This window comes from Haemorhous mexicanus, chromosome 1 (genome assembly GCF_027477595.1).
Source record: "Haemorhous mexicanus isolate bHaeMex1 chromosome 1, bHaeMex1.pri, whole genome shotgun sequence".
NCBI lineage: Eukaryota > Metazoa > Chordata > Aves > Passeriformes > Fringillidae > Haemorhous > Haemorhous mexicanus.
In genome coordinates this window covers 798,783-815,539 of record NC_082341.1, presented here as the reverse complement: position 1 = coordinate 815,539, position 16,757 = coordinate 798,783, and the positions used below count along the sequence as shown (strand labels likewise).

Sequence of the window (16,757 nt, the reverse complement as noted above, 5' to 3'; positions counted from 1 at the left end):
CTTCCAGACTGCAGTTCACAGAGATGGTTTTCCCAGCAGTGGGTGGGATGGATTGTTTCCTCCTTCTGGTTAGGAATTCTATTTATAGTTTCCCATAATCAGGATTTGGCTTCAGGAAACCCTTGGAGGAGTTGTGGGCATGGTGGGCACCCCCCTGCAGCTGGGACAGGAGTCACTTAGGCTGGACTGGTTTAACCCTGGCCCAGAGCCTTGTGCAAGCAGAGGGGCCTGTTCCAGGCCCATCCAGGTGTGTCCTTGCCATGGATGGAGACTTTGGAGTCTCTTTGGGCTCCTCCAGCCTGTGGCTGCTCAGTGTCCCCATGTCACCTGAGGGTGTCCCTGCAGCTCGACTGCTGAGCCACAGGGATCCAGGATGGTTTGGGTTGGAAGGGGCCTTGAAGCTCATCCCATCCCACCCCTGCCATGGCAGGGACACCTCCCACTGTCCCAGGCTGCTCCAGGCTCCAGCCTGGCCTTGGGCACTGCCAGGGATCCAGGGGCAGCCACAGCTGCTCTGGGCACCTGTGCTAGAGCTTCATCAGTGATAGGAGTGATTTCTTGATAGGAATCATGATAGGAAAAGTGATAGGAATCATTTATTGATAGGAATCATGACAGGAAAAATGCTAGGAATCATTTCTTGATAGGAATCATGACAGGAAAAATGCTAGGAATCATTTCTTGATAGGAATCATGATAGGAAAAGTGATAGGAATCATTTATTGATAGGAATCGTGACAGGAAAAATGCTAGGAATCATTTATTGCAGTGCTGCTCTAGGAAACTGTTGGGGCATCCCAAGAATTGTGATTTCCACCATTAGGAACAGGAGTGGTCAGGACAGGGGATGAGGATGGAGGCACTGCCAGCACTCTGCCATCAGTGTGGAGAGAAACTGCAGCTGGCAGGGCTGTGCCTGGGAGGGATCCATGGAGGATGGCAGATGGGAATGCCCTTCCCTGTCTCCTTGAAGCCCCTTTCCCTCGGGAGTGCTTCCCTGGTGCCGCTGACTCAGCCCGAGCCGGGGCAGCCAGCTCGGGGCACAGCAGCTCCAACCAAATGCCTTTCAAATACCTTCCAGGGCCTTCTGGCTCTGCCTGGGGGAGCAAGCAAACTGAAAAGTCTCCTAAATAAATCTTGCAGGCTAATGAACAAATTTGATTAAGGTTTGGCAGCTTTTCCTAATATTCCCTTTAACTAGGAAATGGTCCCAGTTCTCTGCTCTGAGAACAGCCTTGTAATTAAACCATGAATGAGAGCAAATGTCCTGATGAGCACAGGACTAATGAATATTAAACCCCAAACCTCTCCTCCTGTAATCCTGGGGGATGGGGCAGGGTTCTGCATCCTGGAATGTCAGAGTCTGTGGGAGATGGAGCCTGAGTTATGGTCCCTCAAGCAGAGAAGGTCTCTGCCCAGTTTCCCTGATTTTTAATAATAATAATAATAATAATAATAATAATATCATCATGGAATGGTTTTGGTTGGAGGGGCTTTAAAGCCCATCCAGTGCCACCCCTGCCATGGCAGGGACACCTCCCACTGTCCCAGGCTGCTCCCAGCCCCAATGTCCAGCCTGGCCTTGGGCACTGCCAGGGATCCAGGGGCAGCCACAGCTGCTCTGGGAATTCTATTCCAGGGCCTCTCCACTCCCAGGGAACAATTCCCAGTCTCCCATCCATCCCTGCCCTCTGGCAGTGGGAAGCCATTCCTTGTGTCCTGTCCTGTTTTTTACTCACCTTCTATTAAGCAACATGAAATAACATGAAATTCATGCTGTCACTGGTTCAGAAATGTGGAAGCTGCTGGAGTTCAGATCCTGACCCCTCTGGGTGTTGCAGGATTTGAGGAGCACTCCCTGATCCTGGGAATTCTTGTCATGGGTGCTGCAACCCCTCATCAGCCAGAGGTTTAATATTGGTGCTGAATTAGCTGAAATAATTAATGACAGAAGCTTTTACCTGCTGGAAGTCACCTTGATGTGGGGGATATTTGAGACTGGTAGGATTCCAAGTGAAGCAGTTCTGGGAGCAGAGAGAAGGGAATGGGCAGGAGTTGTTTTTCAGGAGAGGGAACTGCTGACAATTGCTGCTGCTGGCATTGCTGTGGATGGAATTGACAGGTGAAACCAGAAGAGAAAGGATTATTGAAATGCAGGGGAGGAATCAGAGAGGAGCCAATACAGCTCAGCTGCAATAAAAACAGGTTTTCCAGGTGAACAGACACAATTCCTAAGGATTTTGTATTAAAGCAGGTGTTCAACCTCTACGTGCTGCTGGCTTTCCTTCACAACCCTCTTGTGTGCCCAGGATGCTCAGGCCAGTGCTGCTAAACTGGAAGGCCAGAAGGGTAGGAAGGGGTTAAACCAATTCAGGGGGAAAAAGGCTTATCCTGAGCTTACCCTGGAGTGAGAACATAAAAACAACAACCCATACTCTGGTGGGAGGGAGGCACGGGGTGATTGTATTTTCCTGGCTTGGAGCAGGACTGAGCCATCCTCTGAGACACTCCTGTCAGGTCTGACAAGCAGGAAACCAGGGAACAGAGACTGCAATTTCCAAAAGATGTGGAGAACAGGCTGTTTACTGCTGGAATCCTTACCCTGGCCTTGTCACAATCTGTTCAGGGTTATAAAAAGCAGTGTCCAACACGGATAAGGCTGGATTTGAATCCCCAGATGACAGGGGAGATGCTGCAGGAATTTGTGCTGGGCTCTTGGCACAGGATCCTGGCAGGATCCAGCCCAGGGCAGGGTGGTTGTGCAGCTGCACCCTGGGGAAGGAGGGCTTGGAAGGGATTTGTAGGGAAGCTGCTGCTTGCTTGTCCCCTTGCTGAGCAGCACCAAGGGCTGCTGTGGGATTTGGGGAGAAAACGTGGGGAGACTGCTCCTAAGTGAATGATTTGTTGGGTTGGAGGGCAGTGCTGGTGCTGCTGGGGCTGCTTTGGGTTCTGGCTTTCCAGAGGACACAAGGAGGGGGTGCTGCTCTCCTGCCCCTCAGGGAACAGCCTGGCTGTGTTCCCTGTCCCCAGCCAGTGTCACAACCCTGGTGACAATGGCCAAAAGGAACAATCACAGGGAAAACTGGCACTTCTTGGAAGTGGCTCTGAGCTCTGTGTTGTAACACAGCTCCAGTGAGGGGTCAGTGTCTGCCAGGATGGGATCTCCACGTTCCTGCTCTCGTGGGAGTCTTGGAGTGGTTTGGATGGAAAGAGGCATTGAGGATCTTCCCATCCCATCCCATCCCATCCCATCCCATCCCATCCCATCCCATCCCATCCCATCCCATCCCCATCCCCATCCCCATCCCCATCCCCATCCCATCCCATCCCATCCCATCCCATCCCATCCCATCCCACCCCTGCCATGGCCAGGGACACTTTTCACTGTCCCAGGCTGCTCCAAGCCCCAGTGTCCAGCCTGGCCTTGGGCACTGCCAGGGATCCAGGGGCAGCCCCAGCTGCTCTGGGCACCCTGTGCCAGGGCCTGCCCTCCCTGCCAGGGAAGAATTTCCTCTTAATAAACATTGGAATGTACCCTCTTTCAGCTAAAGCCATTCCCTGGGTCCTGTCCCTCCATCCCTTGTCCCCAGTCCCTCTCCAGCTCTCCTGGAGCCCCTTCAGGCCCTGGCAGGGCTCTGAGCTCTCCCTGGAGCCTCCTCCTCTCCAGGTGAACATTCCCAGCTCTCCCTGCCTGGCTCCAGCCCTGCAGCAGCTCCAGGTCCTTGTGCTGTTGGATCAGGGCTGGCACCTGTGACCTGTGTCACCTTTCCTGTTGCTCCCTTTGGCTGCAGGAGCCCTCCCTGCTCACTGAGGGCTCCAGCTGTGGATGTGGGCAGGAGAAAGGTTGAGCAGGAACAGCTGTAACCATGGGGATAGCTGGGAACAGAGCCCCACTCCAGGCTCAGTGCAAAACCTGGACTTCACCATGAACGTTCCAACAATTCCTTGTAACAACTTAAAAGATGAGAAGATTTGCTATTTAAAGTAAACCACGGGTTTCCTTCATCTGCTGTCTGGCTTTTCCCACTGGGATAACGTGAGAAATTGGAATCTAACAGCACCTGGATGGACCTGTCCTGTTGCAGGGAAAATCTTTCTTCCTGCAGGTATTCTGGGGTTTAGGAACTTTTCCACTAACACCAACCTGTGCTGTGTCAGTTCTGTCTCCTGCTGCTGCTGTGTTGAATAACAGCAAACTAAAAAACATATATTAAAAAAGAAAAAAAGGTTAAACTCACAAATGTTCCTTCCTTCCCCCAGCCAAGGCAGAGGAGCCCAAAGCAGCCGAGGCCGTGAGCGGGAACGACATCACAGCTCCTCCCAACAAGGAGCTGCCCCCCAGCCCCGAGAAGAAGACCAAGGTAGGAGCTGTTCCCTGCTCCCATCTCTGCTTCCAGGGCTTTCATTTCCCAGCTTTTCTGCTTCCTCAGCTGTGCCAGCCCCACTTCTGTTTTCTGAGCTGCCCCTGGGAGCCCTGTCCCTGCAGCAAACCCGTCCAGATTGGAGCTGCCTGTGGCAAACTTTGATCAAAGTGTGGAAGCTCCATTTCAGTGAATTCCCTGGCTGGTGCACTGATTGTAGCAGTAGTAAACACATAGTAAAGGTGTAGTAACCCCTGTGCTCAGCCATACTCTGTGAGTTGTTCCCAGCCCATTTCTGTGCATGCAGAGCCCTGCTCAGGCCCCTCTGGCTTTGGAGCTGTGCTCTCAGCAGCTCCCACAGGCAGCAAGGTCCCCCCAGTGTCCCCAGCAGGCCAGGGGGGGCAGGGGCTCTGTCCCCTCGAGGCCCTGCCCGTGTGACCACGGGAGCTGATCCCAGGGGATTTGGAGCTCGCAATCCCTGCGTGCCCAGAATTGGAAAGCCACGGCCCGTGGATTGCACGTAGCCCTGGATGCCAGGAGCACCCAATTACTAATCCAGCTTTAGCAGCCATTCCTTCTGTTGCTCTCCATGCTGCTGAAATAAATCCTCTTGGTTTGGAATTGAATGGCAGAACCTCCCCAGCCCCGGAGGCTGCTGCATTTCGGTCTTTGTTGCACTCAGAAAACAGAAAGATTATTATTATTATTATTATTATTATTATTATTATTATTATTATTATTATTATTATTATTTGTTTCCTTTAAAATATCACTTTTCTGTTGTTGCAGCTCAATGTTTTGGTTTACAATGCGCTATTTTTTGTTGTATTTCTTTGGTTTTACCCTGGATTTTGCTTTTTGGCCCAACCCTAAAGCCTGCTGCATCCTCCTCCACTGCCAAGGCGGCGGCAGCCAAGGCCAAGCCCGTGGCCAGCACCAGCCCCAAGCGGCCCAGCTCGGCCACCCCGGGCACAAACAAAAAGCCCACGAGCCCAACTGCAGCTCCTGCTCCAGGCACCAGCTCCAAACGCCCCGGCACCAGCAGCACCCGTCCCTCCACCCTAACTCCAAAAGAGACTAAACCAAAGGTAAGAAGTGCCTGGCTCTGGGAGCACCAGGGCTCGCTGGCAGGGCAGACTGCCAGCCCTCAGCCACAGGGCAGGGCAGAATTCTTGTGCTAGGTGAGATCAGGAGTGGCCTTCAGTGTGCTGGGAGCTGCAGAGTGCTTGGAGCAGCTTCCCAGGGATGGCATCGTGTCCCTGGCACGGAACTGTGTCACCACAGAGGAGAATTCAACCTGAGTGTAGTGCTGAGATGGCCCTGATGAGCTGCCGTGAGTCAGGGATCCCAGGCTGGGTTGGGTTGGGAGGGACCTTAAAGCCCATCCCATCCCATCCCATCCCATCCCATCCCATCCCATCCCATCCCATCCCATCCCATCCCATCCCATCCCATCCCATCCCATCCCATCCCATCCCATCCCATCCCATCCCATCCCCATTCCCATCCCATCCCATCCCATCCCATCCCATCCCATCCCATCCCATCCCATTCCCATCCCATCCCCATCCCATCCCCATTCCCATCCCGTCCCGTCCCGTCCCGTCCCGTCCCGTCCCATCCCATCCCATCCCATCCCATCCCATCCCATCCCATCCCATCCCATCCCATCCCATTCCCATCCCATCCCATCCCATCCCATCCCAACCCATCCCCATTCCCGTCCCGTCCCGTCCCATCCCATCCCATCCCATTCCCATCCCATCCCATCCCCATCCCATCCCCATTCCCTTCCCATCCCATCCCATCCCATCCCATCCCCATCCCATCCCCATTCCCTTCCCATCCCATCCCATCCCATCCCATCCCATCCCATCCCATCCCATCCCATCCCATCCCATCCCATCCCATCCCATCCCATCCCATGGATCCCATCCCATCCCATCCCCTCCCATCCCATCCCATCCCATCCCATCCCATCCCATCCCATCCCATCCCATCCCATCCCATCCCATCCCATCCCATCCCATCCCATCCCATCCCATCCCATCCCATCCCATCCCCACCCCCATCCCATCCCATCCCCACCCCCATCCCATCCCATCCCATCCCATCCCCATTCCCATCCCATCCCATCCCCATTCCCATCCCATCCCATCCCATCCCATCCCATCCCATCCCATCCCATCCCATCCCATCCCATCCCATCCCATCCCATCCCATCCCATCCCATCCCATCCCATCCCATCCCATCCCATTCCCATCCCTGCCATGGCAGGGACACCTCCCACTATCCCAGAGTGACCCAAGCCCTGTCCAACCTGGCCTTGGACATTCCAGGGATCCAGGGGCAGCCACAGCTACTCTGGGAAATCCATCCCAGTCCTTTCCCACCCTCCCAGCCAGGAATTCCTTGTGGGTACAACTCCTGCATCCAGACAAGAACATGGGAAACCTGACTAGGAGAGCTTTGATATGAATATTGAAGAAAAACAAATCCATGTGAATGCTCCTTATTTCCCACCCATGGTCATTTTATGATGTCTGGTCACTGCAGAGCTGCACAGAGAGGACTGGTAACACTGGGAAAACTCTGGAGATGTGCAGCTCCCCAAAAGAGAGGATTTATGGACAGTGTTGCATCTTCCAGATAAGCAGGGAATCCCGTGTGATAGGAATGGGAGGTGTCCCTTGAATGATCCCTGTGTTAACTTGTGATCTGAAAGAGTAGGGGAATTCAGCTTTAAAAGGGAACATCAACATCTATTTCAGAAGCTTTCACTGATGGCTGAACACCACCACTCCTGCTGTATTAAGCTCAAATTACTGCATTTGAGTGTCTTTCAGAACTAACTAAAAATAACAGAAGGCAAATGAAAGCCCAGGTGTAAAACTGCACTTTTCTCTGAGCTGGTGACTTTGGTATGGTTCAAGTTTTTGTATCATTCTGAATCCTTTTGTGATAAAATAGTATTTATTCCCATGCATTAGCTCAGTATTTTCATACCTCAGAGATCAGGCAGCTGACAAACAAGTGCCTGAGCAGGGACAGCAGGAGAGTTTTCCAAGTGAGGGATGAGCTGTGGACACCCAATTCTCATGTCCTCACTGTTAAAACAAATTCCAGCTTAGGGAGCATTGCTGCTCCTGGAGGATGGGAATCTCTCCCAGGAGCATTGCTGGTGTTCTGCTGGTTCCATTTTATCCAGAAATCAAAACTTCCATCCCAGCTGGAGAGGTTCCCCCAGATCAGAGCTGAGCCAGCCCTGGCTGGGAGCTGCTCCTCCGCAGCGTCCGTGCTCCGCGTCCTGCCCTCCACACCACCACTCGCTTCTGCACGTCTCAGTTATATTTTAATTGCATTATAACCTTTCAGCAGTGCCAGGCTTCATTAAGTGCTGAGGCATTTCAGGGATTCCTGTTCCTCTCAGCCCCTCCTGGCCCTTCCCCTGGCGCTGAGCTCGGGCTCTGCCGGGGCCGTGCCGGCCGCTCTGACGCCGCCCGCTCGCTCTCTTGCAGGTCACGGATGCAAAGCCCGCGGAGAAGAGAACCTCCCTGTCCAAGCCTCCATCCTCCACCACCCCCAAAACTCCTTCCAGGAGCTCCTCTGCTGCTCCCCGGACCACGGCGCCGTCGCCGGTGACGGCAGCGGCCGCTGCCAAAACCACGGCGCCCACTCCTCCCAAGAGGCCGACGTGTGAGTGCTCCCCCTTCCCTGGGAATATCCATCCTTCCTGGGAATATCCATCCTTCCTGGGAATATCCATCCTCCAGCACCTGCAGCCTCCTGGCTGGGCAGCACCAGGGGTTCTGCACAGCTCCTGGCACAGGGGACAGCTGGGGGAACAGGGACAGGAGGAGAGGGAATGGCCTCAGGCTGGGCAGGGGAGCCTCAGGTGGATATTGGGGATGTTCCTCCTGGAAAAGGCTCTCCAGCCCTGGCCCAGCTGGTGGAGCCTCAGGTGGATATTGGGAATGTTCCTCCTGGAAAAGGCTCTCCAGCCCTGGCCCAGCTGGTGGAGCCTCAGGTGGATATTGGGAATGTTCCTCCTGGAAAAGGCTCTCCAGCCCTGGCCCAGCTGGTGGAGCCTCAGGTGAATATTGGGAATATTCCTCCTGGAAAAGGCTCTCCAGCCCTGGCCCAGCTGGTGGAGCCTCAGGTGGATATTGGGGATGTTCCTCCTGGAAAAGGCTCTCCAGCCCTGGCCCAGCTGGTGGAGCCCCCACCTCTGGAAGTGTTCAAAAGCCACTCCATCACTGCCTGGATTCTGACAGTCACTCAAGTGTTCCTCTCTCCAGGGCTTCCTCTTCCAAATTCCCTTCAGGGCCAACCTCCATCAGCTGTGTGTGGTCCAGGGTTAATGCAATTACTGGACACACTTGATTTAAGAGTGGGCATTCTATTCCTTCTCTATTTTGCCATAGGAACAGAATAAACACTAAATAAAAGTTCAAAAAAGCAAATCTTCATAAGAGGACTTGAAACACCTAACTGGTGTGTGAAATCCAAAAGGGTTGAGCAGAAGTGGAGGGTTTTTAGTAGAGCAGGAAGAATTTGGAGCTGAAATCACATTGGCTTCATCCAAAAACTGTGTCCCACTCCTACTGCTGCTAAAGAGGGAACTTCCCATGAGTTCCACAGGAAACCTGAGCAGTGTTTTAGCTAAACTAACACTGTTCTCACTCTTTTTAATGGAGCTTGAGAGATTTAACATCACATAAGAGTATAGTCAAGTCTTCTCAAGTCTTTTCAAGTGACTGGGCCTCAGTGGCAAAATTTGTCAATAAAAGTGTAAAATGACACAGATTGGTTTGAATCTCAAAGCATGGATTCCTATCCCAGCTTTCCCAAAAGAATTATCCCATTTTAGCTGGCCTGATGGACATCCCAGACTTTATGCTCCGGGGGAAAATCTAATTAAGCAAGTGTAGAGAAGGTGTTGCACATTCCAAGAGCCACATATCCAGTCTGATAAACTCATTTTGTGAGTAAAACTCATTTTGTGTGGTCTTGGAGGCAAAAGGGAGCCCGGGAATGCAGGATCTGCTCTAATGAGTTGGGCTGCCCCACAAACAAAGCAGTGTTTGCTGCTGAAAGGAGATGGAGGCAGCCATGCAGAGCTGCAGGGAGCTGTTCCAAGAGGCAGGAGGTGCAGGGCAAGGGGCTGTGGCACCAGGAACATGGTGGGACCCTGCCAGAGCACAGCCAGGGCCCTGGGGTGAGGGAGGATGAGGTCAGCTGGAGGGACTCCATGGGGAGGCTGAGAAATCTGGATTTGGACCTGGAAATGCACAGGGAAGGCAGGAATGGGAAGAGCAGGGGGTCCTGTTCTGAGTGAGGTGGAAGCAGGGGTGGGACAGAGGGTGGAAGGTGCCCTGGGGCCTCAAGGGAACCACAGCAAGCCCAGTGCTCAGGGTTGGGTTTGCTTGGGTTGGGTTGGGTTGGTTGGGTTGGTTTGGTTGGGTTGGGTTGGGTTGGGTTGGGTTTGGGTTGGGTTGGGTTGGGTTGGGTTGGTTTGGTTGGGTTGGGTTGGGTTGGGTTGGGTTTAGGTGAGAAGTGGGTGAGGACACCTGGAGCTCTTGGGGTCACAGCTCTGGGGTCACAGCTCCTTTAGAGGAGGGGACAGCGCCAGGGAACAGGGACAGGAGGAGAGGGAATGGCCTCAGGCTGGGCCAGGGGAGGCTCAGGGTGGGCATTGGGAAAATTCCTCATGGAAAGGATGCTCAGGCCTTGGAACAGGCTGAGCAGGGCAGTGGTGGAGTCCCCATCCCCAGAGAGATTTCAGAGCCACGTGGATGTGGCACTTGGGGACATGGTCAGTGGTGGGGAACACTTGTACTGAATGGTCTGGCAGGCTTTCCCAACCATAGTGATTCCATGGATTTAGTTTCTCACGACACAGTGTTGAGCCAGAGAGTAAGTTGGGGGTGGAGATGGTGTTTGTGGCTGAAGATGCTCTTTCAGGACAGCTGCAGGTGCTTTTTTCATGCTGCCATCAAGTTTCAGTCATTGTCTCACACAAATGTGTCTGGAAAGGCCAGGTTTGACATTATATAGTTCACCTTTTTCAGGTATTTTCAGGTCAGTCATTTTCTCTGCTAAAGGAGAGCCATGGGTTATGTGGGGCTTGATATTTTGATTTTTAATTTTATTTCTTCATTAGTTTTTGCCCCCCTCCCTGTGGAAATGACTTTAATGTTTGTACAAGACCACGCTCAGCCCTTCAGATCAGGCACAGATCAAAGTCTGTCACACAGACCCTTGTCCCAGGGGCTCTGTCTGGGTTTTCAGCACCTCATGTTCATACAGATAGAAGTGTTGAGCATTTGGCTCCCCACTGACACCAGCAGACAAAACATCTCTGTATATTAATGTAACATAATATTCCTCTCCCTTTTACACAAACCTAAGGCTGTTCTGTCCATGCAGTTTCCCCAATTAAAGCTGTGGTCTCGAGGAATGAAATTAGGTTGGTTTGCCAGCCCCTTGTTTGAAGTGTTTGCTATTAATTATGTACCCATCCTTTAGGCCTTATTAAATTATCCAAATGGGTTTCACCTCATTAGCTGGAATCTTATCTGGGGTGTTTAATTGAATGCTTTTAGCAAAGTCAGGGTGGAATGATCCAGACTAACTTGGCCTGTAGTTATCTGCCTCTTCCCCTTGGTCTTTTTGGTATTGATATTCCATAAAGGACCCTGACAGCTGCTGGAGTGTATCTGAAAATCTGAGACTTAATGGAAATTAAACATTAAAAAAATGAGGGTTTTCATAATTTCTAACTTGGGTCTTTTCCATTTATTATTTCTTTTCAATGTTGCCTTCCTTTGGCTGTTGAAATGAAGCAGAATTTACCCAAATGTGCTCATCACTGATAGTAAAACCTCTACAATTTCATGATCAAAGAGTTCCTTAAAATAAAGTCCCGTTTCTATTTTTCAGTTTGTGGTTTTGCCTTGATCAGTTTGGTGTTTGGTTTTCTCCTGCTTGGAGAAGTGTGGCTGCATCCCTGGTTTGGAGTCTGCTCTGTGCAGTGTAATCAGGTCATGATCGTTGGGCTTTGCCCAAAGGCAGCTCAGTTTAGGGATTGATTTTTGGGTTTATACAATTAAAATAGGCGCCAAAATATGTGCAATGACTCCTGTGCAAGAAAATTGGCACGGGGTGGGACTGGTCTGGCAATGAGAGCAAGGTTGGGCAAGGACAAATGTGGGGCTGCTTTTGTTCCTTTTTATAGCAAGGAAAAGTTGGGGGGGGGGTTTTTTGCTTGGTTGGGGTTTTTTTAATAAATGAAGGTGAGGCAGGATTAAAATACTCCCAGTGAGTGCTGTCAGACTCGGGAAGTCGGTGTGAGCTAAAATGCAGCCCATCCCCAGGTGTGTGGTGTCACCGAGTGAGGATCCTTCGACAAGGATTGGTGCCAAACACGGGGGGGTTGTGGTGGCAGCAGGAGCTGCCCAGGCAGGTGCTCCCACAGAGCAGTGAATTCCTGGGCTGGTTCCAGGCTGGGGTGTGCAGGGATCTCCCCTGACCGCTGTGTTTGTGTTGGCAGCCATCAAGACGGACGCGAAGCCGGCAGATGCCAAGAAACCCCCTGCCAAGTCTCCCTCAGGTAAGTGCTCCCCTCCCTCCTCACCTGGGCTCTGGGAAATCCAGCTGGGAAAACCCTACAAGGCCATGGAGCCCCCCTGTCCCCAGCACTGACCGTGTCCCCAGTGCCACATCCACGTGGGTGTCACATCCCTCCAGAATGGGGAACCACCCCTGCCCTGGGCAGCTGGGCCAGGGCTGGGCAGCCCTTTCCAGGAGGAACATTCCCAGTATCCACCTGAGCCTCTCCTGGCACGGCCTGAGGCTGTTTCCTCAGTCTGAATCCAATCCCTCTGTCTGGGGCTGGGGTCATTAGGGGGTCCCTGCACATCTCTGGGAAGGGGGGTGTCCCAGGCTGGCCTGGATGGGGCACGGATCATTCTGGGACAGCGAGGGTGTCCCTGCCGCGGCAGGGCTGGGCTGAGCTGATCTCGGAGCTGCCGGCCCGTGCTGGGCTGTGTGACCGGGGCAGTTCCTGACCCTGTTCTCCCCTTCCCTCCCCGCGCTCCCGCAGCCGATTCCAGCCGCCCCAAGAGCGCTCCCGGCAGCGCCCCCAAGAGCGGCGCCACCCCCGCTTCCAGCGCGGCCTCCAGCGCGGCCCCCGCCCGGCCCAAGCCCAAAGCCGCCGCCCCCAAAGCCGCCACGGCCTCCACGGTGTCGGCGGACGCCAAGAGAGCCCCGGGCAAGGCCGCGGGCACCAAGGGCACGGCCGGGCCCGCGCCCCGAGCGCCGCGGCCCGCCAGCGCCGCCGGGCCCGACCTGCGCCACGTCCGCTCCAAGATCGGCTCCACCGACAACATCAAGCACCAGCCCGGCGGGGGAAAGGTGAGCCCTGCCCTGCCCTGCCCTGCCCTGCCTGCTCTGGGCTCTGTGCCGGGCTCTGCTGGGCTGGTGGCTGTGTCCTCACTGCTCTCTCCTGGCTCCTGCTTGGGCAGAGCGCGGGAGCCCCCCTGAGCCAGCCCTGCTCCAGAGCACGAACCCAGAGCTCCACTGCTGCTGCTCTCCTGGCCCAAGCCTGGCACAGGAACACCCTGTGCCACCCTCAGTCCTGTCCATAGTCCAGCCCTTTGCCCTTGGGTGGAGGAACTGCCTGCTGAATGGTACAGAAGGTGGAGTAGTGCACTAGGCTGAGGGAAATCTGGATTGCACAGCACCTTTGCCATGCCCAACTCCTCAGGCCCAAAGCTGACATGGAATGAGTCTTTTGGGACCACCCATGGTGGGCACGAGGAGAGGGTAGTGCTGGAAAACCATCACCAGAGAGAAAACTTGGGGCTCTCACTGCCTCTTAATGCCCTTAGGTGGCACTTCCACCATCAGCGTGTGCCTTGGAAAGGACAGAGGTGGGATCTGCCTGCAGCACCTGCTGAGCGCTGAGCACCTGGAGAGCCCTGCTTAGCTGTTGTGTAAGCCCAGCCTTGGCCTGGCCACACGTGTCAGCAGCAGCCAGAGGGCTGTGCCTCCCCCCCAGTGGGACACAGATCTTTCCATTCTCTTTGCTGCAGCTCTGTGGTGCTGAATAACCCGGCCCAGAACTTTAATCTGCTGCCAAGGGAGCACGTTCCATGCTGGGAGAGCTTTAATCTGCTCTCAGGCACATTAAAGTCAAGGGCACTCCTGGCTGGCTGTTGTGTGTCCCAGACAGCATCGATGCAGCATGGATTTATCCTCAGAGGCAGCAGGCTCCTGGCTGGGCAGCGCAGCACAGCCCTCGTCGTGTCAGCTCAGGGGACTTTCATTTGCATTTCATTGCACTGTCCTTCATTTCTAAATATTTTCATAGTTATTAAATCCTAACAATTGCCTTGTTAAGCAAATTGTCCTTTTTGTAGCCCTGTTTACACTGAGCTGTTTTTAGAGTCTGAGAATTGTTGTAGTGTTGGGGTTTTTTTGTTCACTGGTCTGTAGGTTAGTGAAATACAAGATTTATGCTGAGCCCCCCCAAAAATGCGGGTCCTGCTGCACTTCCCTGCATCTAAACTAGCAAAACAATGGCTCTCCTCAGGTAGTTGCTGAACTTTTATGAAACCTGTAAATTTTCCTTCGATTTTCTGCTCAGCTGGACTCTCTGGGTGCACCTGCCTTTTGGTAGATAAAAACTAAAGGAGCTGTTGATCTCCAAGGCTGAGTGCAGCGAGGCTGGGTGGGAATCTGAGCTGGGAGCTCGGGGTGTGTGTCCAGCAGAGCCCTCAGAGCCCCAGACCAGCCCTGGGTGTCTTCACCTCCCAGAGCTGCACCACGTCCTCCACGTGAAGGAGCTGGTCCTGCTCTGCTCTTGGGCTCCCCAGGGATTTGGTTGGAATTTTTTGGCAGGATCAGTGTCCTGGGGTTGCTTGGATCCTGAGGAAGGGCACCAGGAGCTTTTTGAGAAGTGAATTCTTGCTCTGTGCCCCCAGGGTGCCCTGCTGTGCCCTTGGTGTCACCGCTCCCGGGCATGGGATGATCCTTGGCCTGGGAATTAGAGCAGGCAGGGAGTTCTCCTGGGTCTCCTCTGCAGCAGGTGTCTCGTGTTCCCGTGCTCCTGCCCAACTTCTGCTTTTGCTGGTTGAAATCATCCCTTTGTCTCCATCCAGGGGAAGGTAGAGAAAAGGCCAGAGTCAGCCGGCGCCGCGCCCAGCTCTGAGCCCAGCGCGGGCACTAAGGTGGCTCCTAAAGTGGCAGCAAAAGAGGGGGTCCCCAAACAGCCCAATGGGAAAGTGAGTTGCTTTCACACTTTTCTCTGGGGGAGATGAAGGAAAACGTTTCCATTTTGAGTCACTGTCCCTCCTCTCCAGCTGTCCTGCTCTCTCCTGTCAGTGGCACTGTCCTTGCACAGACACTTCCCCTTCTCTCCCCTGCACTCTGAGATGTTCCCAGGGAAACTCCTGCAGGGAGGGACCTTCTCCACTCCTGCTGGAGAGCTTTCCAGAGCAGAGTCCTCCTGTTTCACTGCCAGGTTAATACAGGCTTAACTTGGAGTCAGAGGGTTTCCCTTAAACCAGTTTTCCACACACAGAACCAGTTTGTAACGAGGCAGAGAGGTTGAGTTCACAGCTGCTTCTTTTAGGGCTGCACAGTATGTAGGAGTTCACATCTTTCCTGCAATATTCCCAACCCAGCTGTACCAAAACTCTGTAACTCCAAGCCTTAGGCCATCACCACTGGATGGGTTACTCCAAAGTACAAGTGGATGGCGTGAGGTGGGAGTGCCACAGATTAATTCCAATATAACCAGGCAGGAATGGTCAGGAATGAGCAGGATTTGTACCTCTAGGGAGTCAGTGAAGCACCCCACGCTCCATGGCACAGGTATGTTCCCAGAGCTGCTGTTCCTGAGTCCAACCTTTCAGACCTGGCTGAGGAGCTCTGGGAGCCTGCCCAGGTGAGAGTGTTGGGTGATCCCTGCTGTGCTCCAAGCTTGTCACCTTGTAGGAGCCAGGATCCAGCTGGGGCCTGCTTGTGCTGTGGTAAATAACTCAGCTCCAGACTAAACCTGTGTTGTAACTAACCTCTGTAAACACTGGTGTCTAACCCAGTTACTGCTGTGAGTAGGGCTCACCTAAACCACTCCTCTTGCCTTAAAAAGCACAGACTCACTGAGGCTGGAGAAGCCCTGTGAGATCATGGGGTCCAACCATCCCCAGCACTGCCAAACCACCACCAACCACCTTCTCACACCCTTAATCTGAGTCAGTGTGAACGAGAAACAATTTCATTAACCTGAGACTCCTCTGAGGTCATTCAGCTGAAGGTGTGACCACCTTCAATAGCAGAATGTTTCTCAGACCCAGCTGTACTGCCCAGGGCTGTGGAGGGACATTACCCATGGCTGGAGCCAGCCCAGGTGTGGGCATGGAGCAGCTCACAGCGTGCTGGGAGTGGTGCCTCCGAGGGCTGGCTCTCCCTGCTCTGGCCAGCTGTCCCTGGAAACCTCCCAGCAGCCTCCTGGGGCATGGAGAGTCCCATCCCACCTGGCTCTACCTGCTCTGGGGGGTTTCCAGGGTCGTGGACAGTCCCATCTTGTCCCTCTGGGCTGGCTCTCCCTGTTCCAGGGAGGTTTCCATGCCCTGGGCAGTCCCATCCCACCTGGCTCTCCCTGCTCCAGGGGGTTTCCATGCCCTGGGCACTCCCATCCCACCTGGCTGTCCCTGCCCCAGGGGGTTTCCATGCCCTGGGCACTCCCATCCCACCTGGCTGTCCGTGCCCCAGGGGGTTTCCATGCCCTGGGCAGCCCCAGCCCAGCCCACCCCAGGGCTCTGCAGGGTCCCTGGGCACTCCCAGCCTGGCACTAACACTGTCTGTGCAGCCTCCTGTCCTTCACTGTCTCTCACTCTCCTCCTTGGTGCCTTCCCCCAGCTCTGGGTCCAGCTCTCAGGGTGCCCAGGAGCCCCTGGTGCCCTGCAGAATGACATCTCTAACCAGTCCTCTTCCCTTGTGTTGTCTCCGTTCTGTGACGTTCCAGGTCCAGATAGTCTCCAAAAAAGCGAACTACAGCCATGTTCAGTCCAAGTGTGGTTCCAAGGACAATATTAAGCATGTCCCTGGAGGTGGGAATGTAAGTATGGGTCTGGGCAAGCTGTGTGTCTGCTAACTGCTTCTCTCTGCTGTGGTGGGGGTGCCAGCCCCAGGAGGGCTCTGCTGCAGGCAGGAGCCGTGGCAGAGCCCAGGGCTCCTGGGCACAGCTCAGCCTGGAGGATTCCTGCACCTCTGTGGGGCTGCCAGGCTGAGCTGTGGGGTTTGTTTCAGTGTACAGCTACACCTGGGCTGTTCCTGCTCCCTGGGCTGGCTGTGACCAACACAGGGGTGGGGATGTGGCTGAGCCTGGG

The 16,757-nt window shown here is 54.1% G+C and overlaps 1 protein-coding gene across 10 annotated transcripts in view; it reads left to right on the top strand.

Annotated features, from left to right (window-relative positions):
* MAP4 (microtubule associated protein 4) overlaps positions 1-16,757 on the top strand; it is a 148,536-nt gene that overhangs the window by 120,770 nt on the left and 11,009 nt on the right. For 9 of the 10 annotated variants that reach the window (XM_059869756.1, XM_059869604.1, XM_059869913.1 and 6 more), the window contains 7 exons: positions 4,261-4,361; positions 5,237-5,449; positions 7,881-8,058; positions 11,915-11,974; positions 12,467-12,777; positions 14,526-14,648; positions 16,394-16,486. In XM_059869756.1, the coding sequence (XP_059725739.1) occupies positions 4,261-4,361; positions 5,237-5,449; positions 7,881-8,058; positions 11,915-11,974; positions 12,467-12,777; positions 14,526-14,648; positions 16,394-16,486 (1,079 nt within the window). The remainder of the gene's footprint in view (positions 1-4,260; positions 4,362-5,236; positions 5,450-7,880; positions 8,059-11,914; positions 11,975-12,466; positions 12,778-14,525; positions 14,649-16,393; positions 16,487-16,757) is intronic. The other variant, XM_059869834.1, reaches the window with a different exon arrangement.